The following is a 27,441-nucleotide window of genomic DNA, read 5'->3' on the forward strand; positions in this document are numbered from 1 at the left end:
TGCTCCACTTATAGACGATATTATCCAATGATTTAGATACATATTTTGATAGGCAGATCTAAACATGTACCAACATCTTTGATGATAAATTTGAGAAATATTGAATCAGCAGTTTTCTGTTTCCTTGGATTCAATTTTTTCCCCAGCCAATGTTCATGTAAACAGCAGACAAGGGCAATTTTGGTGCTTCATATCTGCTATTGTACACTGTTAATGAGAAGAGCACATTCGGATTCTTTCAGATTTTTCAACATTGGTACAGGTTCAAAGAGCTAGCAATCTGACAAATACACAGTCTCTATCATTTAGTGCTTTTACTATTTCTAAATTTTACCTGAGTTGGCTCCTGTTATAATCACTGTCTTTCCTTCCATGCGTTTTGTGCTGGTGCAAACACCACATGTTACTTTTACATAAACCTTCAGTAAAAACAATCCAAGAATCAACAGAGCAAGTCCACCAAGCACAATATAGCACAGCACACAGGCACCACAAGGGAACATGTTTTACATCTGTTGGCAAAAGAAAAACATAATCATCACTCAAATAACCTGTCAATCAGTAATTCAGGCAGTCTATAAACATTAACTATTGGGCGATGAAAACTAAAATTTAATGCACAACAAACAGATCTTCAAATTGGTAAAACATCAGATTAGGTCTTCAGGAATATGTTTAAGAAATAATAAATCTCATTTGCTCATAATTAATTTTTATCGTGTTTCTAAGTTGAATACGGAATATGTCAAACAGAAGGAATCCACTCAAGAGCTATGAACATGAAAGTAATGTAGCACTTAACAAAAGATATCTATGCCTATAACAAATAAATTAATGTCCTTAATTACTATGCACTCAGAAGTACTTTATGCTAAAGAAACTTGGTAACTGAATAAAATAATTATGGAAAAATTATAAACCACCAGAAGGTTATACTAAGAAAAATATTAGGCCAAGTTAAAGACAGAACAAATACAGACAACAAAATTGCACATTAGGTACACATTGGCAAAATAATAATAATAATTAAATACAGATGTAACTTAATAGGGAAAAGAAGACTTACTGTTAATGGGCTTACACATAGAACTGACAGTAACACGCAAGACAATTATATAAAAATTTCGTAAAAAATCGGGGAAACAGTGGCACAGATGCTGCAGCCTCGTCCCCCCTCCCCATTTTGTAATCATTAAATTTCACAAAGCATCAACAGTGAATGCAACATAAATTTAAAAATGTGTTTAACTTTGCAGGTAGTTTTGACCCAAACATCAGGTCAGTTTTCAGAATCCACTGTTCAGATAAGCTGCACTACATGCCAGACTGTCATGACTTACACTATTAGTGTTTAAAAAATTTAGACTTTTCACTAGAGGAGAAAACTACCACAAACACCTTTCAGGATTTGTTCTGTTCAAAACATACAAGTCAATGTTTTACATGTGACAATCCTATAATGTTTGTTCGCATGTGTGTGCCCAATTTAAATCCAAAGCCTCATGGTTGACAGAAACATATCATTAGGTCATCTGTTTTCTTTTGCACAGTTCTACAAGTCAACATATTAAGAGTGTTTCAAAAAACTGGGTACCAACTTTTGCTTGCATTGGTGCAATCATTTGCAGACATTTTAGCATAGGACCCTAAATGAATCTTGTATAATGTGTTCTGAGCTTACAACGGTACATATGGTGCAGATTTATAGGCTTTAAAGTAGGTCTGATGTCTTTGTGAATTTGTTCTTTTGTATCATTAGATACAGTATACAACTTTTGTAATATTTCATTTGTATATTGTTATTAATTGCTAAGCTTACTTTTCAACCACGATATATTATAAACACTAATTACGTTTTATGATGGCAGACTTGGCTTTGTTATATAAACTTTACACATCTTTGTCAATCGGAATACAAAAATTGTAACGAAACCTCAAACACGCAGAACAAAACTAATCCAACTAGTAGACAGATGGTGTGGCCTGTGTTTTAAAGTGACAGGAATTGCGTCCAGCCACGGCGGAATGAAAAAAAGAGAAAAATTCTTCAAAATCTGTGCATACTTGTTTGATAAAAGCTATCAGCTTCAGTACAGTAAAGCTCAATTCTAATCTGACATCCGCTCAATTCTGCAACTTTCGCATACAAACTTAAAATAGTGTCGTTTAATTAAAAAATTTGCGCGTTCTACCATCGTTTGAAGATGGTATCAAGCGTATTGTCACTATTCTTTATCGTACACAATATTCTGTGGTGAATATTTGTCCCTTTTTGTTCTCACTCACCAGTCGAAGACGAAAATCTGTAATCAGTCAAAAATTTAGGTTTCAAATCTTTTGTACATCATTGTTATGGATAAACAACGAACGCCGCCAAGCGAAAGGCGTCTGTCGCTGTGTGACAGTTTTCATCTCGTCTCGGTCACACATCATGACGTCACCACGATGCTTCTTCTTCACTGACCTGCTGTACAGAGTTGCGGGTCACCGACAATCGATTTTCGAATACGGGATAATGTGCACAGAAGTCGGGCGTTTAGAAACATGTTTTCTTGTTTTTAATGCTGTGACAAGGTAGTCAGATCTGTTTTGATTAACGTGGACACATAAAAATTTCTTTTAGTGAGTGATTTAGGCTTACGTTTAAAATTTTTTTTTAAAGTAGTACGGTATTTTACTTTTTTCATGTTTCTCAAAAGTCAGCAGATTCCGTATTTATTAATACAGCTACAATTTCCGCTTACGCCTAAAAAACTTCCTGTTTTGAGGGTGCGCTGACCATTTCGACGTTTGTGCACAAACACTACCGCATCTAGATAATTCCTGGAAAAAGGTCCAAAACACCATTAAGGAATTCCTGCCACAAAATAGTCTACTTAAATTATTACCTATGGCGCCCACCAGCTATTCTACAAATTACAATGATCTTTGCAACAATAGAACTTCCACTGATTCGAGAGTTTTCACAATAAATATCAATTCAACTGTGATATTTTGAGAGTTTCCATTGTAAATACTAGTACATCTGTAATTAAACGCGCAGCTTTTTCTCGTTCGTTCGGTATTTTTTTACACGTAACGGTAATTTTTTGTGTGATAATGTTCGAGTTACTAATGTCGATGTTTTGTGTGTCACTGGTGAATGGATGCTGAAAACAGAATCGTTTAACATTACGAATTTGGATGTATCCCATCATTAGTATGTCTGCGTATACGTGTACATTCACATTGTCAACAAGAAATTAGTGTCGTGTGGTTTTATTGGTTGAAAGACTTCAGTGAATAGTTTCACGTCCAAACCTGCAAAAAAAGAAAGAAAACTTTGCCTCGTTACCACATTTCGTTGACGAAGCCTGTGGGTTATGTAGTAAGTGTAACTTTTAGTGTGTGTTATTGTGATATGAGCGTGTACAATGTAGCGCTCCCATAGTATTGTTGTTGTTGTTGATGATGATGACGATGATGATGATGGTGAGAGAGTAGTGCTACATATAACACTCTGTAAAACAGAAACAAAGAAGCAACTTAAAACTTTGAACGTAGCTGCTAATGTTCAGTGACGGTGTCAGAATTATATTAGAACAAATAAGCCCTTGGTCACATATATTAAGTCAAAATTGACCAGGTTTCGACGCTACTATGAGCGTCGTCTTCAGAATTAAACTAACTGTTCTAAAACATATTAGGTATATAATACATTAATAAAATTAAAGTTTGTACTGACAGGAAAGAGATTCAGTACTTACAAGTCACATTTAAAAAAAAAACCTAAGCCGGAAAGGCGACGTCCAACGTTAGTCTCAGTCTTGTTGCAACCCTTGCTCACTGAAGTACGAGCGGCCCTTAGCGGCTCGCCATCTTATTTACAACTATTCATTACGTCGCCTTTCCGGCTTAGATTTTTTAAAATGTGACTTGTAAGTCCTGCATCTCTTTCCTGTCAGTACAAACTTTAATTTTATTAACGTATTATATACCTAATATGTTTTAGAACAGTTAGTTTAATTCTGAAGACGACGCTCATAGTAGCGTTGAAACCTGGTCAATTTTGACTTAATATTTGTGACCGAGGGCTTATTTTTTCTAATATAAAGAAGCAACTGCCATGTCCCATAAATGGTTCATCATATTACACAGGGGTGGTGGCAAGGCGGGTAACACATTTTAACAAAAGAACAAGAGCGGCAAATAGCTTACTATCTAAACCAATAAATATCATTTAACTTAAAATGGGCGTCTTATTATTTATTAATCTACATTGGATGTATATTAATTTACGAGTACCACTTACAATAATCAAGAAAGCTAAATATGCAGGGTATGCCCACCAACACTTAAACTGCTGACACCAGACAAAAACTTCGAAATCGCGGGACATCTGGGTCAAATCGTATTATTTTTCCGCGCACACACATTCTGTAGACACGTTTTTACCCTGAACTCCAAAACAGTTGACAAAAACTGCTTTAAGCAGCACCAAATTTTACCAATTTGTCGGTGGGGGACCCCAACTCTCGTTTTGTTAAGCGATATTTCATTCCCCCAAACCCACTCTCCCCCAACTATTAGCCCCCCCCCCCCCCACCCACCCTCTTCCCCGACTTCTAGAATCGCTCCTGACATTACATGCTGACACTCTATGACACACAAAAGAGGGATAGTTTCTAACCCGTGGCAAAGGTATACAGTTTATTTATCACGGGCTGTAACCGACATTGTCTCCCGCTGCCAGTCAAACAGTGATGAAGATTATTTTTGCGCCTCTAGATTATCGCCAGGACGACTGCTATCATATTAGCGTGCGTTAACGGCATCAACTATCGTGGCACACGCACACGGTAAAAACGAAGATGCTCCATGTAGCATGCAGGAGAAAAGTAAGACACGGTCAGCGACCAAAGATTAGAGGTAGCAGAATTTGCCGCCCTGCTGCGGTCACGGACTTTGTAGAGATGCTGTCGTTGGCTGCACCGGATTAGCACGTTCGCACAGAGATTAACAGCCATCCACAAAACAAAAAACTTGTATGTAAAGGAGAGGCCTGACAGAGCATTTACAAGACAAAAGGATCATTCTGACACAGAGTCAGTCAGCAATCGTCCTTTTTTAGTATCGGATACGGCACCGGTAACTGTTTCCGTGACCGAGCAGTTAGTTAATCATAAGCCTCGTACTACGGTATACTTATGAATACTACGTCCCTCTTGGTGCATAGAACAAAACCGTGAATATAGATGGTAGGCAGTGAAAATCACTAAACTCCATTTTGTTAAATTTTGCAGGTGAAGTAAAAACGGTTTCTTAAAAATAATATAAAGTGATACAGAAAGTTACATGGTGTGTAATTGTACAGTGGAAGCAGGTTATTGACAGATCATGGAAATCCACGCACTTTCAAAACCTCTCTTTGATTATGGAGTTACTGGTTACTGGAATTACGAGTTTTCACAGACAACTGGAGTTATGAGGTTTTCGTAGTCTCCATCAATATTTACTCTGCATACTTAAGTGAACTGAATGGGAGAGGGAACTGTACTTCCCACTGTACCACTCACTAGATAGCAAATGGACTGCGAAAAGGATCATTGGTTAAATGCCTGTGTGCCCGCGTAATAATTAGTCTGAATTCGTCTTCACGGCGGCTGCCGGAGCGATACTAGCGAGTTGTAGTATGTTCCTGAATACCTCTGTGCTGTTTCACTATTTAATCCTAGACCACTAAACCTATATAAAATTTGCGATTGCAGTAGAGTATAAAACAGAGCATTTTATATTTACTATGGTAAGTAACATACCATTGGGGATCTAATAATTGTAATTATCTAATGCATAACCTGTAAATTATGACTTCCTTTGAATAAAACTGGAGTAGTAAAATTTACGATGGTTTAGTAGCAATGTAACATTTCCCCCTCTTTAGTGTTCTAGGGTTAAGCAGGCTTTCGCATCTATCTCCAAAGTCTAGCAATTCAGAACTTTCAGCATCTCTGTGACGCTCACCTATGAATAAAAAAACCGGTGTTCTTTGTATATGCTTAATATCTCCTGATAATCTTATTTGGCATGGGTCCCACACAAGTGAGCAATACTCGGGGATAGGTGGCGACAGTGTTTTTATAAGTAATCTCTTTTTCTTCTTGCGTTATGGCATATGTAGGACCACGGGTAGCCCCTTCGTGGACTGCATTTTCCTCTTCTTCTCTCCCGCTCTTCTACCGACATCTTCAGTTTCCGTTTCTCCTGTCGGCTCCACTGGTGGCTAATCTTTTCCTGTATTCTTCTCTGTCATTGATCTCCAGCATATTTGTCGGTGTATATTTGTTCCTCCAATTTTCCTTTCCTTTGACCTTGATCGCCAATTCCAATCAGTCCTTCCGAAGCCTAACAACCCACTTGGTTCCTGTCTTTCCCCTTGTCCTAGCTGTTGTTTCCCACACTCTCTTCGTCATTCTGTCCATACTCGTCCTAACTACATGTCCAACAAACCTTGTCCTTTTGAGTCTGATTTCCCCAGATATTGTTCTCATGTTCCGGTACAATTCTTCCCTAGGTCTTTGCATCCATCCCTCACCACCCCTTTTGGGGCCTAGTATTTTTCTCAGGATTTTTCTCTCTTCTTTCTCAAGTTGTTCTGCCCCATTTCTTCTTAGTGTCATCGTCTCAGCAGCATATAATACTGCATTTCTCACCGTTGCCTTCTAGTGGCTTATCTTTGCCTCTGTGGATATATTCTTTTTATTGTATATCTCTCTCGTCATGCAGAAGGCTGACCTCATCTTCTCTATCCTCTCTGCTACTCCCTCCTTGCTCCTGTTCCTTCCTGTTATAAAGTATCCTAGGTATTTAAATTTGTCCACCATTTGCTCAGTGCCTTCCGGCGTTTGCCAGTCTGCAGTGGTATTTAATGTCTTTGTCTTGTTATAGGCGATCCTCAGTCCCACCTTTCTGGCTACCTTACTTAAGTTGTCGAGTTGTGTCTTTGCGTCTTCTTCCGTCTCACTTACTATTGCTATGTCATCTCCAAAGGCTAGGCCGTCCACTTGAGCCCTGTTGTCCTTTTTGTCCCCCACATGGGTCTTTGGTATTCCCATTTCCTCGTTTATTGCTCTCCACTGCCTGATCACTTCGTCCAGTGCTATATTGAACAACAATGGTGACAATCCATCTCCCTGTTTAACACCAGTCTTGATCTCAAATTCTTCTGACAGTGCTCCTCTGAATCTCACCCTTGCTTTTGTCTCTGTCAGAATTTCTTTTATGAGTTCTTGTGTAGTTCTATCAAGTCCTCTGTTCTTCAGGATCCTAAGAAGAGTCTGTCTGTCGATGGAGTCATATGCCTTTGTGAAGTCCACGAAGGTTATTACTGTCTTTTTGTTTTTTAAGGCCCTATGTTTTATGAGTTGCTTCAAGATAAATATCTGTTCTGTACAACCTCTTCCCTTCCTGAATCCCGCTTGGTAATCCCGAACTGTACTTTCTACCTGTTCTTCCACTCTCTTGAGCAATAGTTTTGACAGCAGCTTGTATCCGACCTCTAGTAGCGATATTCCTCTGTAGTTGTTCGTATGTCTCTTGTCCCCCTTCTTATGTATTGGTACTACAATTACATTCTTCCATCCTTCTGCCAACTTCTTTGTTCTCCAGATCTGGTGAATTATGTTGGTCATGTTGTCTATTGCTCTGTTGCCTCCCCACTTTATCATCTCGGCTGCTATACCATCTTCTCCAGTTGCCTTATAATTCTTTAATCGCTTAATCCTCCCAGGTTGGAGGGCGTGGCTCTCTCTCTTCTGTGTCAGTCCCCAGTAATCTCCGTTGTAGACACTGCATTTTCCCTGTATCCTACCAATGAATATGTCAAGGGTAGTGCCGGCGGGTACAGCGATCTCGTCTTCTCGTCATGATCAGTGGTATCATCTGGAGATCTAAGTGCCACACCACAGTTGTCAACATGAATTGATACTACAGACACTAGCAAGGGCTCGCTGCAACCCACAACAACCAATGTGAGACACTCCAGAAGACACACTCTCTCTCTCTCAACATAGCAGCATCCTCATACTGAGTTCAACACAGTGCCGAGCATGTAAAAGTTTCCCAGTCCGAGACCTCAGCTACAGCAGTCAAAATCATCATGTAGGATACTGCAAGAGAACAGTTTGTTGATCTGCACATCAAGTGATCCTTTCGTACTAGTAAGATATTTCTGTAAGTTCTGACTCAGTTTCCATTTCTAGCTCACTCTTTCGTTTCACTCGTTCGTTCACTAGAAAATGAAAACTTACCCAGAACGTACAGAAATATACTACTATAATCTACTTTTCAGGTCTAACTCACTTAATCTCATTTAAATTACTTAGAAAAATTGATAAAAATGAATATTTTTTCTTATCACATTCACCAATTTTCAAAATAATTATTTTATTGATATAATAGGTGAACACAAGAAAACAAAATTTAATATTTTTTTTATAAAAGGTGAACGTAAGAAAATAAATCAAATAAATTATGGTGAATGTAAGAAATCTATTCCTTGCCCAAAATTTTCCTAATTCTTTCTTTTTGAGCAGCCATAAGATTTTTATGATCTGTTGTTTGTATATGCTTTTAGAGATTAGACTTATTTACAGTTTTACCAAATTCAAATGTAACTTTAATTTTCTGATGTCTCGATACACATTCTTTACAAATCCAACAGAATCAATCTTTTCAATACTTATCTTTATGAAATTCATTAATAATCTTTTCTCTAGAATAGCTGTTTGGTATTGTCCATTTAAAGGTTATAAAATTTAGTAGGAAAAAAAGGGCATCTAAGAATAATATTTCAAGTAATATAGCTTTCCGCTTAGATCACATTGAAATTATAGGATACAGATTTGCATTTTCCAGAGAATCAGATGGCGCTGATGCTGCTTCTGCGAGGGACTTGAACTACGAGCACTTTGCGGCAGAACAGGTGGGATGAAATCCTACATGACGACTCAGTAACGTAACCCAAGGACGGGTTGTCTTGATCCCACTGCCAGTCCTACTGTACGCCCTTTATACCAACCTCTACGGAGATACTAACTAAACAGAGACACTTCTGGAGTCTTGGAAAAAAAAAAAAATCACAGGGGGGGGGGGGGGGGGGGGCTAGAGATATGGGTGCATGATCGCCATCCACCTCCATCATAGTTACCTAACGTGCGAGTGTTTTGCCGGAGGAATGGCAAAAGGTTCCATTGAAAACCATACAGGACCTGTATTTATTCTTTCTGAAACGACTGGAATTTGTTTTGAACGCTAACGACCTTCTTACAGCGTATTCGGCATCGTAATGTGTTGTGTTCTTGGTGCTTTCATATTTTTGTCCAACCCCTGCAATTTTCGATGTTGTTTGGCACTTAAAATTAAAAGAAGATAATGTAAAAGATAAAGAAAAAAGGAATTCTAAATGTCATCCCCACTACGGTAGGAGGAAGGCAATGGCAGACAACCTCCACTAGGACCTTGCCTAGTACGGCGGTGCGGGTCTCCCTACGCTCTGTTACAGAGTATGGGATTTCATCATCATCATCAAATGTTATCTTGTGTTTTGTACGTATTTATTATAACGAGCAAATAAATGATGATTTGAAATATTTTGACAACACTTCTCCTATTCTTTCTGTTCGATGAAGTCTGGAGAATTTGCCATATGATCTTCGTCAAAATCATCCATTACGAATTTTGCTCTGCTCATTAGTAAACTCTATTAAGGTAACTTGTTCCTACGTTCTTTTCCCATATTCAGATTTTATCGTAAAAGGTAGGTCCCTTACAAGCTTATTTTAGCCGTTCAGGTGCCAAATTGCACAGTGGACGGCTCTCACAGTACACACAGTTTTGGCGCTCGCGTGTGAACGAAACCGACCACAGGTGAGACTTCGTACAGGGATAAAATGCCTGGAGCGCTGCAGTAGTTATAGTAGTAGTAGTAGTAGTAGTAGTAGCAGTAGTAGTAGTAACAGAAGCAATAGTTTATTCATCCAGATACAATGTACATTGCACTTATTTCGTAAGAAAATACATGTTGTTGCTGTTGTTGTGGTCTTCAGTCCTGAGACTGGTTATGATGCAGCTCTCCATGCTACTGTATCCCGTGCAAGCTTATTCATCTCCCAGTAACTACTGCATCCTTCTGAATCTGCTTAGTGTATTCATCTCTTGGTCTCCCTCTAGGATTTTTACCCTCCACGCTGCCCTCCAGTACCAAATTGGTGATCCCTTGACGCCTCAGAACATGCCCTACCTACCGATCCCTTCTTCTAGTCGTGCCACAAATTCCTCTTCTCCCCAATTCTATTCAATACCTCCTCATTAGTTAAGTGATCTAGCACCACATTTCAAAAGCTTCTATTCTCTTCTTGTCCGAACTATTTATCGTCCATGTTTCACTTCCATACATGGCTACACTCCACACAAATACTTTGAGAAAAGACTTCCTGACACTTAAATCTATACTCGATGTTAACAAATTTCTCTTCTTCAGAAACGCTTTCCTTGCCATTGCCAGTCTACATTTTATATCCTCTCTACTTCGACCATCATCAGTTATTTTGCTCCCCAAATAGCAAAACTCCTTTACTACTTTAAATGTCTCGTTTCCTAATCTAATTCCCTCAGCGTCATCGGACTTAATTCGACTACATTCCGTTATCCTCGTTTTGCTCTTGTTGATGTTCATCTTATATCCTCCTTTCAAGACACTATCCTTTCCGTTCAACTACTCTTCCAAGTCCTTTGTTATCTCTGACAGAATTACAATGTCATCGGCGAACCTCAAAGTTTTTATTTCTTCTCCATGGTTGCTCAATATACAGATTGAATAACATCGGGGAGAGGCTACAACCCTGTCTCACTCCTTTCCCAACCACTGCTTCTCTTTCGTGCCCCTCGACTCTTATAACTGCCATCTGGCTTCTGTGCAAATTGTAAATAGCCTTTCGCTCCCTGTATTTTACCCCTGCCACCTTCAGAATTTGAAATAGAGTACTCCAGTCAACATTGTCAAAAGCTTTCTGTAAGTCTACAAATGCTAGAAACATAGGTTGGCCTTTTCTTAATCTATTTTCTAAGATAAGTCGTAGGGTCAGCATCGCCTCACGTGTTCCAATATTTCTACGGAATCCAAACTGATCTTCCCCGAGGTCGATTTCTACTAGTTTTTCCATTCGTCTGTAAAGAATTCGCGTTAATATTTTGCAGCCGTGACTTATTAAACTGATAGTTCGTTAATTTTCGCATCTGTCAACACCTGCTTTCTTCGGGATTGGAATTATTATATTCTTCTTGAAGTCTGAGGGTATTTCGTCTGTCTCATACATCTTGCTCACCAGATGGTAGAGTTTTGTCAGGGCTGGCTCTCCCAAGGCTATCAGTAGTTCTAATGGAATGTTGTCTACTCCTGGGGCCTTGTTTCGACTCAGGTCTTTCAGTGCTCTGCAAACTCTTCACGGAGTATCATATCTCCCATTTTATCTTCTTCTACCTCTACCTCCTCTTCCATTTCCATAATATTGTCCTCAAGTACATTGCCCTTGTATAGACCCTCTATATACTCCTTGCACCTTTCTGCTTTCCCTTCTTTGCTTAGAACTGGGTTTCCATCTGAGCTCTTGATATTCATACAAGTATTCGTTTCTTCATTGCATGTATTCGTTTGCCTATAGTAGTTGGTCATAAAAATTAAAAAAAAATAGAATTTAAATATTGCTTTCCTAAAGGACAGTTTTTTTTAAATTCTTTTACATTATCAGAAGTTTGTTATACAGTCTAGTATCGTTACACACCCTTGTATTATATCAATGCAGATCTAAGTCAGTTTTGAAATTCTAGATGTACCCATTTATTTTAATTACACGTTTCTGTATAAAGAGGCATGGTTAGGGTAGAATATTTATTTGTTGAAATAACTGCTTGGATGGTGTTGATAATTATTCTAAAAACTTATTTTCGTAGAAAGAACATGGTTTTTAGGTTTTTCTTATTATGACCCCAGAAAGTGAGGCCATAGGTAATATTAGAATGGATGTAAGCAGACAGTTCTGCTACACTTCTACTACACACAATACTACAATACTAATTACGTAATTACACGTAACGCAAAGCAAACAGATGGTTGGTTGATTTGCGGTACTGGACCAAACAGCGAGATCATCGGTCCCAGCGCATTAGGGAAGGATATGGAAGGAAACCGGCAGTGCCCTTTCGGAGGAATCATGAAGCGATTTAGGGAAATAACGGGAAACTTAAATCAGGATGGCCGTCGTCCACCAGAATACGAGTCCAGTGTGCTAACCACTGCGCCACCTCGCTCGGTGCAAAGCAAGCAGAACTTCAGATGTTAGCGGGATAGGGGATATAGGCTTTCCGGTTGAAATTTTCATCTATGTAGACAACTAAAAAAAATTGGTGACACAATACTCTCAATTTATTTAATTTGTATTTAGATATCCAGGTCATGATGTGGCTGTTTTCCTGTAATTGGTATAATTAATTTTTGAAACCTGTAGACGCAGATGTAGGCAGTATCGGGTTTATATCAGTTCAACAACATTCGTACCGTCTGCAAACGGGGTTATGTGAGCACCATTAATGGGGGTCTCGGTATCATTTATACAGGGTGGTCCATTGATCGTGACCGGGCTAAATATCTCACGAAATAAGCATCAAACGAAAAAACTACAAAGAACGAAACTCGTCTAGCTTGAAGGGGAAAACCAGATGGCGCTATGGTTGGCCCGCTAGATGGCGCTGCTATAGGTGAAACGGATATCGACTGCGTTTTTTTTTTAAAATGGAACGCCCATTTTTATTAAATATTCGTGTAGTACGTAAAGAAATATGAATGTTTTAGTTGGACTACTTTTTGCACTTTGTGATAGATGGCGCTGTAATAGTCACAAATATGGCTCACAATTTTAGACGAACAGTTGGTAACAAGTAGGTTTTTTAAATTAAAATACAGAACGTAGGTACGGTTGAATATTTTATTTCGGTTGTTCCAATGTGATACATGTACCTTTATGAACTTATTTCTGCGAACGCATGCTGTTACAGCGTGATTACCTGTAAATACCACATTAATGCAATTAATGCTCAAAATGATGTCCGTCAACCTCAATGCATTTGACAATACGTGTAACGACGTTCCTCTCAACAGCGAGTAGTTCGCCTTCCGTAATGTTCGCACATGCATTGACAATGCGCATGTTGTCAGGCGTTGTCGGTGGATCACGATAGCAAATATCCAACGTTCCCCACAGAAAGAAATCCGTGGACGTCATACTGGGTGAACGTGCGGGTGCTCCGACGACCAATCCACCCGTCATGAAATATGCTATTCAATACCGCTTCAACCACACGCGATCTATGTGCCGGACATCCATCATGTTGGAAGTACATCGGCGTTCTGTCATGCAGTGAAACATCTTGTAGTAACATCGGTACAACATTACGTAGGAAATCAGCATACACTGCACCATTCAGATTGCCATCGATAAAATGGGGGCCAATTATCCTTCCTCCCATAATGCCGCACCATGCAGTAACTCGCCAAGGTCGCTGATGTTCCACTTGTCGCAGCCATTGTGGATTTTCCGTTGCCCAATAGTGCATATTATGCCGGTTTACGTTACCGCTGTTGGTGAATGACGCTTCATCGCTAAGTAGAACGCATGCAAAAAATTTCATCGTCCCGTAATGTCTCTTGTGCCCAGTGGCAGAACTGTACACGACGTTCAGAGTCGTTGCCATGCAATTCCTGGTGCATAGAAATATGGTAGGGTGCAATCGATGTTGATGTAGCATTCTCAACACCGACGTTTTTGAGATTCCCGATTCTCAGGCAGTTTGTCTGCTACTGATGTGCGCGTTAGCCACGACAGCAGCTAAAACACCTACTTGGGCATCATCATTTGTTGCAGGTCCGTTGATGACGTTTCACATGTGGCTGAACACTTCCTGTTTCCTTAAATAACGTAATTATCAGGCGAACGGTCCGGATACTTGGATAATGTCGTCCAGGATACCGAGCAGCATACATAACACACGCCCGTTGGGCATTTTGATCACAACAGCCATACATCAACACGGTATCGACCTTTTCCACAATTGGTAAACGGTCCATTTTAAATCGGGTAATGTATCACGAAGCAAATACCGTCCGCACTGGCGGAATGTCACGTGATACCACGTACTTATACGTTTGTGACTATTACAGCGCCATCTATCACAAAGCGAAAAATGTTGTCCAATTAAGACATTCATATTTCATTACGTACTACACGAATATGTAATAAAAAATGGGGGTTCCTATTTAAAAAACGCAGTTGATATCCGTTTGACCTATGGCAGTGCCATCTAGCGGGCCAACCATAGCACCATCTAGTTTCCCCCTTCAAGCTAGACGAGTATCGTTCTTCGTAGTTTTTTCGTTTGACGCTTATTTCGTGATATCAATGGACCACCCTGTATAAATAAGAAATAAGAGAGGTCCTGGTACAGTGTCCTGTCGTACCCCAGCTGGTACAGTCTGGAAACCAGGCATATAAGCAATACTCGGGGTTATAATGTTTTTCTGAGGTAAGTAGACTCAGTTGCCAAAAATAATCGACTGAGACAAGAAAGTGCTCGTACTAAGTCAGTAGTAGAAGTAGAACGGTTACGTGGTTATCCCGGAGATCCCACAGGTATACCAAATGAGAGGCAAGGCCATGGACGGGACAGGTGAATGTGGCGCCGCGGAAGCAACGGTCGCTGCGGGAGAAAACCGGTTCGGCAACCACGTCCGTGCCGCAGCCTTCAGCTGCGCGGCGCCGGTCGCTGACCCTGCGTGTAAACACACACAGTTGGTGCACGGCTGCATCTCAATTGCTGCAGACCCGTGTACCTTGCTGAGCGAAACGCCTGACAACGGATCGTCTGCGCAGAGTTTAAAGACTGGGCAGAATGGACATTATTTTCACAATGCACACATGGTCGGTCAATGTCTACGAGGTCTGTTCTAAAAATTCCGTCTACAAAACTTTTTTTTTCTGTGCAAGCAACATTTTTGGTATAAAAGCAACATTTTATTAATGTTAAAAATAGATGTTGTGCGATGAAATTCACTCTGTAAGTAACATGTGTGCTGATTGATTTTTATTTTCATCAGTTGATCACTCACATGTGCAGACTGCTGTGTATTTTATTTGTTCAGTGTGTAGTACAGCCTCCTCTGGATCCCCTGTGTTTGAAAAGTCGATTGGATGAGAAAGTTATTCAATATGGAAATTGCCGTGAAGGCATATTTAGTTCACGGCGAACTGTGGAATGTTGTAGAGAATTCTCCCTCAGATCCAAGGAAATTGGGTGACTGTTTGAAGAAAAGAAACAGAAAAACATTCCCAGATGTACTCTTCTTGGACAAGGCAAATTATTCCCATATAAGGGACACACTCTTGGCAGCAGAAACTTAGATGGCTCTACAAAAAGCATTTGAAGAGTGGGCTCGTCTGTAGAGTGGGCTTGCTTAGAACATTAATCACAGCCAAAATAGATAAACGCAAGTTGGAGACTACTTTTGCTATCAGATCATAATGATTGCATTTAATTTAAATGAAATGACATTTACATTGAGTGAAGAATGGATAGGAACTTTGATCCTGGGTGAATGACATGATAATTATCGACCTATGATTATGGCATATGAATATAGTGACACACACATCACTGGCAATTCTAGTAAAGTATAACTAGTGAAAGATGTCAAACTTGAAGGGACAAATGGAAATTAAGAATCAGAATTATATTTAAACAAACAAGAGTCATACTGTTCTCCACGATTGATACATTGTTCTCAACGCTATTTCCACTTCCGGAAGCAGTCTTGGTAGGCCTCTTGCTGGATCGCGGGAAGCGCCGTTTGTGAATTTTCATTTATCTCGTTTATCACTGCCAATCTTCGTCCTGTCAAGGGGATTTTCAACTTTGCAAGTAAAAAAAGTCTGCAGTCCCCAGTCTGGAGAGTACGGAAGATAAGGTAGCAGAATGATTTCGTTGTTTGTGCAACATTCGCGCACCTACAGGGATGAATATGCGGGTGCGTTATCATGATGCAAGAGTCATGAATTGTCTCGCCACATTTCTTACATTTCCTCGCAGGCGTCGCAATACGTCCCAATAGAACCATCGATTAACAGTTTGACCCTGTGGCACGAATTCATGATGAACTAATTCTTCGAAGTCAAAGAAAAAAAGTCAGCATAGTTTTGACCTTTGACCTGACCTGATGATGGACCTTGATCTCAACATCATAACCGTAGACCCACTTCTTATCGCCAGTTATGATTCTCTTAAGAAACATCTCGTCCTCATTTGTGCGATCCAAAAGCTCTACACAGATTCCGAGGAGGTCTTTCTGGACTCATGAGCCGTGGGACGAACTTGACGGCAACACGAAGCTTTCCAAGGTGCTGTGTCAGGATTTCATAACATAATCCAACTGAAATGTTCTTCTGTAAGGTTTCGGACAGTCAGTCTTCGATTGACACACACGTTCCTGACATGAGGGTCGTTGGTAGACGTCGAAGGGGGCCTAAACGAAGGTTATCTTTAACTTCCGTGCGGCCATTCCGCGTGAACCGAGTACGGCTTAAGCACTCACCACCGTAGGCTTCCTGCGTCATTTGGTGTCTCTCTGTAAAGGTTTTCTTGAGTTTCACGCAAAATTTAATTCAGACGCGTTGCTCCTCTAACTCTGCCATCTCGAACTTCGCAAATTGTGCGACACAACGTTCTACTCAATACAGCACTGAACAATAACTAACACACATACAACAATGAAACAGCCGGCTGTTATACATTCAGCCGCCCGAAGTGGCCCAACGGTTCTAGGCGCTACAGTCTGGAACCGCGCGACCGCTACGGTCGCAGGTTCGAATCCTGCCTCGGGCATGGATGTGTGTGATGTCCTTAGGTTAGTTAGGTTCAGTAGTTCTAAGTCCTAGGGGACTGATGATCTCAGAAGTTAAGTCCCATAGTGCTCAGAGCCATTTGAATTCAACACAGGAGTGCGCAGGAATGTCAACCGCAACCGCTCCAACGCACCGTTGGCTCGAAGCTACGAATGTTCCGGAATTTTTTGAACAGACCTCTTATACTCTGAATTATTGTGAAGTGCATGGCAGAGGGTACGTCCCCCTGTACCAGTTATTAGGGATTTTTCCCGTCCCATCCACACATGGAGCGAGTGAAAAATGATTAAGTTCCTCTGCCTGTGCTGTAATTAATCTAGTCATCACGAACCCTATGGGAGCGATATGTAAGGGGTTTTACTATATTCCTAGAGTCATCATTTAAAGCCGGTTCTTGAAACTTTGTCAGCAGATTTTATCGGCATAATTTCCGTCTATCTTCAAAAGTCTGCCAGTTCAATTTTTTCAGTACCTCAGTGACACACTCCTGCGGGTCAAAAATCTTGTGACCATTGGTCTACTGATCGAGGTGGCTCAGTGGTTATCACGCAAGAGTCTTATTCGGTGGGACGACGATTCAAAACTACGTCCGGTCATCCAGATATAGGTTTTCCGTGATTTCCTTAAATCGCTGCAGGCATATGCCGGGATCGTTCCTTGGAAGGGCACGGCCGATTTCCTTCCCCATCCTTGACACCAATCGAGTTTGTTCTCCGTCCCTAACGACGTCGATATCGACGGGACGTTAAACCCGATCTTCCTTCTTTCCTTCACCATTCGTACTGCCCTTCTCTGTGTATCCCCTCCTATCTGATGCGGATCCCACACATTTGAGCAATGTTCTACGCACGAGTGTTTTTTAAGCAATCTCCTCTGTAGACTGATTACCTTTCCATGGTATTTTACCAATAAGCTGTAGACTGCTACCTACTTTACCCACTACTGAGCCTACGTGATCATTTCACTTCACATCCCTACTAAGCGTTGCACCCATGTATTTGTATGAGTTTACAAATCCCAACTGTGATCCACTGATACTATACTCATAGGATATTAGGTTTTTTTCGTTTTGTAACGCGCAAAATATTACATTAAAAAAAATTAAAGCAAGCTGCTAATCACTGCACCACTTTGAAATAGACTGAATATTTGCAGAGCTTTGGTCAGACTGTTCTTCACTGTAGATAAGTGTCTCATCTGCGGACAGTGTGATGTTACTATTAATTTTGTCCGCAAGATCGTTAATACACAAAATGAAGAGTAAGGGACCCAACACTTCCCTGGGGTACACCCAGAGTTACTTCTACATCTATCGATGCCTCTCCATCCAAGATAACATGCTGCCTCCTTCCTACCAAGAAATCCTCAGTCCAGACACATGTTTCGTTCTTTTGATAAGAAGCATAGGCGAGGGACTGAATCAAATGCTTTTCGGAAATCGAGGATGCTGTAGCAATCTGATTGCCTTGATCCATGGCTTTCAGGATGTCATGTGAGAAAAATATGCATTGGATTTCACGTGATCTGTGTTTTCGAAATCTATGTTGTTTGGCATGGAGGAAGTCGTTTTGTTCGAGATAACTCATTATACGCAACGATCTGTCTGTGCCAATGTCTACATCTACATAAACACTTCTCACACCACCTAGTGTGTGAGGGAGTGTACAAAGTGTACCATTGTCACTATCCCCACTCCTGTTCCACGCCCGAACGGTCCGCGGGGAAGAAAGTGTTGGTAAACTTTCGTGTGAGCTTGAATCTCTCTAATTTTATCTTCATTGCGTTTTAGCGAGGTACGGGGTGTTCAAGCAGTCTCTCCGCAGTGCCGTATGATTGATAGCCGCGCGTGCCGCATGGCTGATTGTTCGCGTACCTGGGTTACTTCCCTTAAAGTGGTCTCTCCCAACATTCCACTGTTTCGTTTATCTCAGACAGCATCAGTTGTATCGTTGGTGTGTGTCGTTACGTGTGACGTTTAAGTGAAGTTCCTTTGTTCGTTGTTTCGTTTTTGTCACTGTTAAAATGCTAACCACTGACGAACGCGTGTTTTTAGTCGAACAAGTGTTCGAAACTGGCGGTAAGTACACAGTTTCAGTTGTCAAACATTTAATTCAGTTTTCCCGAAGACAACACTCACACATCGCTATACTGTGCGTGATTTGATTAACAAATTTCGAAGAACAGGTTCAGTGACAGATGCACCGAGAAGTGGTCGTCCTAGCTTTTCGTCTGAGGATAAACTACTCGATATTTCCGATAAAATGTCCACGAGTCCGAACAAGTCAGTAAGAAAACTCGCCCAGGAAATCGATGTTAGTGTCGGGACGGCCCACACAGCTGTAAGGAAAAAAATAGAACTTTTCCCATACAAAGTGACAGTCGTGCAAGAACTGAAAAATACTGACCATGGCAAGAGACTGCATTATTGGCAATGGTTCAAAACTTCCGTTCAGCAAAATAGGATTTCTTAGTCAAACGTTTTTCATTGTGAGGCGTGGTCTCATTTATCTGGGTACATGAATTCGTAAAATTCTCGTATGTGGAGTACTGCAAATCCATTGTGTATTCATGAGGAACCATTTCATTCTGTGAAAAATAGGAGTTTGGATTGCAATTTCTAGACGTCGGATTGTGGGTTCCATATTTTTCAAAGAACAATAAACGCACAACGATACTGCAGTGATATTCTGTACCCATTCATAGGAGAACTTGTGTTAAGTGAAACATTGAAAGGTTATTTTCAACAAGATGGTGCAACCCTCGCACACAGCTTGCGTTTCAATGTCACTGCTTGCTGATGTTTTTGGTGATCGCATAATTTCACAGGGACTTTGGCCTCCACGATCGCCGGACCTAACACCACCTGACTTTTTCTTCTGGGGTGCAGCGAAAGCAACTGTCTATAAAAACCGTCCAAAGTCCATCCATGAAGTGAAAACTGCAATATCCACTTTCACTGCTTCTGTTACAGAAGAAATGTTACCGAACTGAATTGTGTATTCAATAACAGGAGGGACACTTTCAACATTATAACTTGTATTTCCCTGAGTTTCATTTTAGTATATTCACTGCGGCATACGGCATGCGCGGCTAACAATCATACGGCACTGCGGAGAGACTTTTTGAACACCCCGTATATGTGAATGGAGTACACAACTGATTAGAAATATCAAGGGCACTCTATGTAATACGAAATTGATCACTAAATGTAACGACAGGTGGTGCCGCCAGTATAAAACGAGGCATGGAGTATGGTGTTGTCAGTAGAGTAACAGTAAGAGCAGAAATGGTCAGCCAGAAGAGCTCAGTGTCTTCGAACGTGCAATAGTCGTTTGATGTCATCTGAATAACAAATCCATCGTGGACATTTCAAACCTTCTAAAGCGACCCTGTTTGACTGTTGGCGATGTGACTGCGAAGTGGTACAGCCACAGCTAAACAAAGAACGGGCAGACCACGTGTACTGACGGGGAAATACCGCCGAGCGTTGCGGAAGGTGGTTGCAAAAAGTCGCGTGAAATCAGCCGAAGGATTCCCTCGCGGGTTCCAAAGAGCTACTAGCGGTCTCGGTAGCACAATGACTGTGCTTAGAGAAAAAGAATGGGGTACAATGGGCGAACATCTCCACATAAGCCCAGAGTTCTGTACTCATTGCTAAGCGATGCTCGAAATGGTGTAAAGCGCGACGCCATTTGACAGTGGATGGCTGGGAACGAGTGATTTGGAGTCATGAATCACGCTGTACACTGTGGTAATCCGATGGTAGGGTTTGGGTTTGGCGTTACCTGGCATCACGCATAGTGTCAACAGTGAAATACGGAGGAGGTGGTGTTATAGCATGGGGGTGCTTTTCGTGGTTAGGGTGTGGTCCCCTTACTCTACATAAGAAAACGCTAAACGCAGAAGGATGTGAACACTTTTTACAAAATTATATGTTGCGTAGAGCAGAGGAAAAAGGCGGAGACGATTATTTTCGAGTCCAAGCCGACATAAGGATGAAGAATGGATGCTCCTGTATTCACGTCCATACTTCTGATTCGACCGTCTAAAAGTGAGTGCTAAATCGCAATCCTGTACTTATGAATTTAAATATTAGGGTAAAAGCGCTGCCATGGAACGCGATATCTGAAAAAAATATTTCTATTTAAGTCTGTATCGCTGGCTGTATATTCGTAAGTACTCGCCACCGCTTGTATGGTGGTTAATAACAGAAGGGGAGGTACGATTTTCTCATTACGATCAAATAAAAATCGAGGCTAAAAGAAATGTTGGCGTAGAAGGGCAGGTACGATTTACTCAGTACGATCAAATAAAAGTTGATGCTAAAAGAAATGTTGACACCCCACTGATGACATATTGATGGAGGCGATAATCGTACCTACTACTCTAACCACTACTTCTTCTTACTATCTCCACACAAATGTTTGCTTTCCTGTAAAGATCTTCCTGATTCCTTGATCGTGGCAGCATTGGAACCGGAACCGGAACCTACACCAGGTGTTTCAGCCCGGAAGTATTTGAAGAACTAAGAACGGGCTGGAAGGTCACAGACAAGTAACAGGCAGACAGAAATCCAATTAATTTCTGTATACAGACTCAATAAAACAAAAGAAATGTGAGGCAGCCTTTACATCGCGTGAAAATCACCAATACACAATTCCGGATCATCAGTGGTTCACCTCTCTGAGGGTAAAGAAATTTATGCAAGTAAGAGTGAAACGTCCGCTGAATCACGCAGGGCTAACAGGTAATTAGGATTGTGGGAAGGGCCAAGGGAGTTGCGGTCGGATTCATTTCACAATTGTAATTTATTATAATTTATTTCACAAATACACTTTTGAAAGGGAGTGCTTCGCGGCTGGAGGCCTCCAAACAGATGCTTTTGAATAAGTTCAGTTTTGAAAAGACATGACACAATTAAATTTACGAATAAGACAAATCGTATACATATATGAGATCGGCTTGTGGAGCGGCTGAAGGCTGCTGGACTAAATCTTCAAAATTCGAAATACACTATGATGATTACCGAAAGCAGATGCAGAAGGAGGATGCTAACAGGGCTGATGGCCCACAAGGTGCACAGAAACAGATAAACGCAATAAGATGGCTGAAGGCCGCAAACTTAAATTCTGCAAATTAAGGAAATATATATTGCAACAATCGGTAAAACAATACATTAAGTTTAAAAATTTCCTTTTTGCAGCACCAACGGCGGAAGGCCCACAATAACTTGTATAATCTTTCAGAGAAAATTACAATAACCTTTCAAGAGCAGAAGGCGATAATGTTTGGACTTTAAACTCTGAGAACATGTTTCCAGAGCCGAAGGCTCACAACTAACCTTGCCAAATTAAAAATATAAAATACAGTTAAATTACAACAACATTAACACTTCCAGAAGGATAATTAAGAGAACGGCACTCAAGAGTCCCCAGTAGATCGGTCTGCCCTCGTTCACTTAGGCGAGACAGGTGGTGAGTCCAACTACACTTTCGTGCGAACCCAACCAAGGGACAGTCACGGAACGACCGACCAACCGCTTGGTTGCCACGACGGAGTACACGAGAATTCAAGGCCGCTCCCCCCCCCCCCCCCCCCCCCCCCCCCAAAAAAAAAATTACAACTATCACTATCCCCAAACAAACGCGTATGTGAACTGAGCTGTCAAAACTACAGCAACAACAGGTGTGGAAAAGACACTGGCCAGGACAGGTAACAAGAACACTAACGGCCAAAAGGCAGAAAATTCCGCTGGTGCACTTAACTATGGATAATTAAATCAATTCCACCTGACCGTGGCTATCTCGAACACTTCACTCGTTGTTGCTCACAGGAAATCTCCACAACAGCAACGCCGGAACCAACGACGTAATGCTCAAAACCACTGAATTTTCACATTCTAGGTCGGCGAGAGACGACGCTCGTACCGATTGGACAGCTCCAGACACACTCCAACACTGCGCACAAACCGCCAACGGGCCCAGTCGACAACACCGCACGGATATGTCCTCGGACCAACCGACGGACCAACAATCCACCAAAAGTCATGCCCGGCTTAAGTGATGCGTGGCGGCAACGGTCGGGCGGGCGATGTCCACGCAGGTCTCACTGCTGCTGCAAGCCGGCGACTGGCTGGTCCGGGCTGCGCTCCAGACGCGTTGCAACTGGCTGGCAGGGCCCAACTCACGATCCGAACTGCCGCCATGAACTCTCCTCCTCACATGTTCCGACTGACTCCACGACAGATGACAACCGGGAAGTCATAGCAGTCGACCAAACATCCCATCAGAGCGGATACATCGATACGCGCTACTAGCGCCGATGACGGGCAGGCAAAACAGCAACTCAGTAACGCCAGTAATTTAAATCAACGTTGTGAGATGAAAGTACGTTAAAACAGGGTGTAAAATACCAAATGGTGGAACGCCGAGCCATGCACGGCTCAAACTGTACCAGTGATAAAGAAGAAATTTGTTACAGCCCCTCGAGAACTAACTGGACACGAGGCCCGTAAAAGCAGTCTTTGAAAAAGAGGGGACACGTTGGTCGGCCACGAGAGTAGTCGAGACTCGTTGCGAAGGCAGCATGTGCGGCAAGCTTGACAAAATTGTGTGAGAGTTCTGTTTGCAGTCGGCTCACACTGCAAATTGCAGGCGCGCGTGGTCACTGAACCTGCGGTAATTGAGGACATCTTTTCACTACGCGATTGAAATGCTACCGTGATTTAAGCCCCGCACTTTTGACTTCAATGTGATAGAGGCCAGAACATGCCGTAAGCTAAGATGGTGGCAGACTTTGGCTACAGTCTTATGAACTACTAACTTCAAACGGGCGAGACTTGAGCAAGAGTGGGCTATAGAGAGTGTCTCCGCTAGTTCTAGTACCTAGGCTGAGTGCCTCTGCTGTTAAAAAATAGTCCGCACCGCCAAGGCGCCAAACTTACAGAAGCGGCTGCGCTGGTCTCTCACCCTGCTTCTCTGCGGTGGGCGGAAGTGTCTTTCAAGCTGTTAAACTGGCCGTTCCATTGCGATGCCAACTGGAGGGCACCTATTATGAAACGTATTCTTCCGCGACAGCGTGGTCACGAAACAAACTTCAATCAAGCAGCTTTTCTTTTCTTTTACTCGTCCACGCCGCCTTGAGATTTTTTTAAATAACGTGCTAAGCAGTTATCACAGATTTGTTCTGGCCTTATCGTCCGATGATCCTATATCTTTGCAACACATCGGAGGATCTATAGTCCCTAGTAAAGCTGATTTAACGGGGAAAATTCGCATTTTCAGTTTATTAGCTCACTCCGCATGCACGAGATCGACCCGTAACTGTGGTCATCGGACTCGTAATTACCCTTTCTGTTTGAGTCTGCGATTCGGTTTTAAACTGACTGATTATAACTGTACTATATCTCTATAGGGGCAGGACGTGACGGCCACTAATGCTACTCCACGTGCGTGCGAGACGCCCTGGAATAAGATCCATGGTTTACAAGTTTCTTTGTCGACCGCTGAAGAAGCTTAATGCTACCAGTTTCAGGCCCCTGACCGACGTGTAGGAACCTACAGGTAGGAAGACGCCGTAGTAAAACGCCGAAACTGGTAGGAAGACGGTGTGGTAAAACGCTGAAACTGATAGCCAAATAAAATAACTTTGGAAACTAGACGGCTTAAAGGTGTTTAATTTTACATCCTGTATCGAACAGCCGAGTCCAGCAACCATCTCTAAAAAGATGGACATACAGAAAATCCTATATATAGATCATCCTTGCTGGGAATCGAGAATCTCAAGGATTTTTGCCTGTTTTCGGCATAGTTACTGGCAAGATATTGGCTCTGGAGGTTCCAAGACTATCAAAATCTCTACAGTATTTACCCAGAGTAACCCGGACATAGAAAAAGAAGAACAGGGGAATTCAATATATACATAGATATAGCATATTTCATATAAAATTTTTTATTTACTTACTAAAACATGAGTACAACGTACATTTTATGTTTTCATGCAATAATGTACTTCTAGTATGCTCCTGATGGATGATGAATGCAATGTATGATCTAAAGGCAAAAAGACATTTTTATGTGATATAATTACATTTTAGCAGTTTTCTGATTTTTTTACTTTACTTTTACTTGAAACCGTGGTTCTTCCCATATTTCATGATTGTCTGTCAATGGGAAGTACCCTATAGGTTCTGATGAGTGAGCTTGAGACAAACGGCCGAATCTCTTGATTGCATCGATGTAGAATCTTAAACTTTTTACACCGCCAAGGAGCCATAGGCTGACATAGGTGACACAAATTTGAATATTATAAGCAGCGCTGTTGACGAGAAAAAGGGGTCCTGACTGACGCACAGAAGGTCAGACAGATAAGAAAATAACAAAAAGTGTATTTGTTCGTGTTGTATAATTAGAAATTAACAATTTTCGGATTTTTCTTTTACCTGTACTGTCAAATCTTGCTTCTTGCCGAATTTCATTTTTCTCTTCAACGGGAAGAACCCTATAGGTTTTGAAGAATAGGTCTGCGAGTATCAAAATATGTGGCTTAAATGGCCGTATCTTTTGGTTGCATTGACTTAGAAGCTTAAAATTTTTACATCGATAAGGGACCTTAGACCTTAGTACGTGAGAGAAATATGAATTTGATACGCCAATCTGTTCAAGAGAAAATGTGGTATTAACAGACAGACTGACAATTAAAATTTAAAAAATAGTTTTTCGTGTTATATAATTACAAATTATCAATTTTCTGGTTTTTTCCTTTACTTTCACTTTGAAACCTAGCTTCTTGCCAACTTTCATGTTTCTAGTTCAACGGGAAGCGCCATATAGGTTTCGACAAGTGTTTCTGAGTATCAAATTATGTGGCAAAAATAGTCGTATCGTTTGACTGAGTTGACCTAGAAGCTTACAATTTTTACACTGCCAAGGGAGGCATAGACCTTAATATGTGACATAAATTTGAAATTAGTATGTCTACCGGCTCTTCAGAAAAATGATTCTCAGCAGTCAGACAGTTGGAGAGATGGACCACAAAGAGGTTCTTTAAGGGTTCCGTTTTTACAGATTGAAGCACGGAACCCTAAAAATCAGTTTCAAAAGACAAGAAAAAATTATTCTTACCTATGAGACAAACTACAAACCATATTGATTTTTTTAATTTAAGTTCGTTGGTTTGGATCTATCTACACAGTGTCAACTATCAGTCTTTGCACCTAGTCCTGCTTCTCTTCCTTCTCTGCATTTCCTAATCCATTTCTAACAACATGACCTCATGAGATATAAGTGCGTAATCTGTGAACAGCCTCAGAGAGCTTAATTTCTTCTGGCGGGTCATTTATTCGAGGAAACTTCTAAAAGTAAGTTACACTTAAGTATGGCAGACCAAGTCACTTATATTGAATGCTGCACTAATACCTCGAAGTGACACGAATATAATGCACACAGAATACCGTGGCTGGTAGATATGCAGACCTCGGGGCAGGTGTGGGGAGAACAGTAGTGGTGGGGATTACAAGCAGGCAAAGTTCAAAACCATCGTAAAATATGCGTTAGATGAGTATGTGCCAAGCAAGATCGTAATAGATGGAAAAGAGCCACCGTGGCACAACAAACGAGTTAGAAAACTGCTGCGGAAGCAAAGGGAACTTCACAGCAAACATAAACATAGCCAAAGCCTTGCAGACAAACAAAAATTACGCGAAGCGAAATGTAGTGTGAGGAGAACTATGCGAGAGGCGTTCAATGAATTCGATAGTAAAGTTCTATGTACTGACTTGGCAGAAAATCCTAAGAAATTTTGGTCTTATGTCAAAGCGGTAGGTGGATCAAAACAAAATGTCCAGACACTCTGTGACCAAAATGGTACTGAAACAGAGGATGACAGACTAAAGGCCGAAATACTAAATGTGTTTTTCCAAAGCTGTTTCACAGAGGAAGACTGCACTGTAGTTCCTTCTCTAGATTGTCGTACAGATGACAAAATGGTAGATATCGAAATAGACGACAGAGGGATAGAGAAACAATTAAAATCGCTCAAAAGAGGAAAGGCCGCTGGACCTGATGGGACACCAGTTCGATTTTACACAGAGTACGCGAAGAAACTTGCCCCCCTTCTTGCAGCGGTGTACCGTAGGTCTCTAGAAGAGCGTAGCGTTCCAAAGGATTGGAAAAGGGCACAGGTCATCCCCGTTTTCAAGAAGGGACGTCGAACAGATGTGCAGAACTATAGACCTATATCTCTAACGTCGATCAGTTGTAGAATTTTGGAGCACGTATTATGTTCGAGTATAATGACTTTTCTGGAGACTAGAAATCTACTCTGTAGGAATCAGCATGGGTTTCGAAAAAGACGGTCGTGTGAAACCCAGCTCGCGCTATTCGTCCACGAGACTCAGAGGGCCATAGACACGGGTTCACAGGTAGATGCCGTGTTTCTTGACTTCCGCAAGGCGTTCGAT

At 41.3% G+C, this 27,441-nt stretch overlaps 1 protein-coding gene across 3 annotated transcripts in view; it reads right to left on the reverse strand.

The window, feature by feature from the left end:
* The window catches only part of LOC124789279 (retinol dehydrogenase 14), a 111,699-nt gene that overhangs the window by 30,207 nt on the left and 54,051 nt on the right, over positions 1-27,441 (reverse strand). The window contains exons 1-2 of one of the 3 annotated variants that reach the window (XM_047256582.1): positions 2,287-2,422; positions 335-512 (exon numbers count right to left, since the gene is read on the reverse strand). In XM_047256582.1, coding sequence (XP_047112538.1) covers positions 335-503 — 169 coding nt within the window. In that variant the 5' untranslated portion in view covers positions 504-512; positions 2,287-2,422. Of the gene's footprint in view, positions 1-334; positions 513-1,853; positions 1,970-2,286; positions 2,423-27,441 lie in introns of those variants that run through there. The other 2 variants (XM_047256584.1, XM_047256583.1) reach the window with 2 other exon arrangements.

This window comes from Schistocerca piceifrons, chromosome 3 (assembly GCF_021461385.2).
Source record: "Schistocerca piceifrons isolate TAMUIC-IGC-003096 chromosome 3, iqSchPice1.1, whole genome shotgun sequence".
Classification (NCBI taxonomy): Eukaryota; Metazoa; Arthropoda; class Insecta; order Orthoptera; family Acrididae; genus Schistocerca; species Schistocerca piceifrons.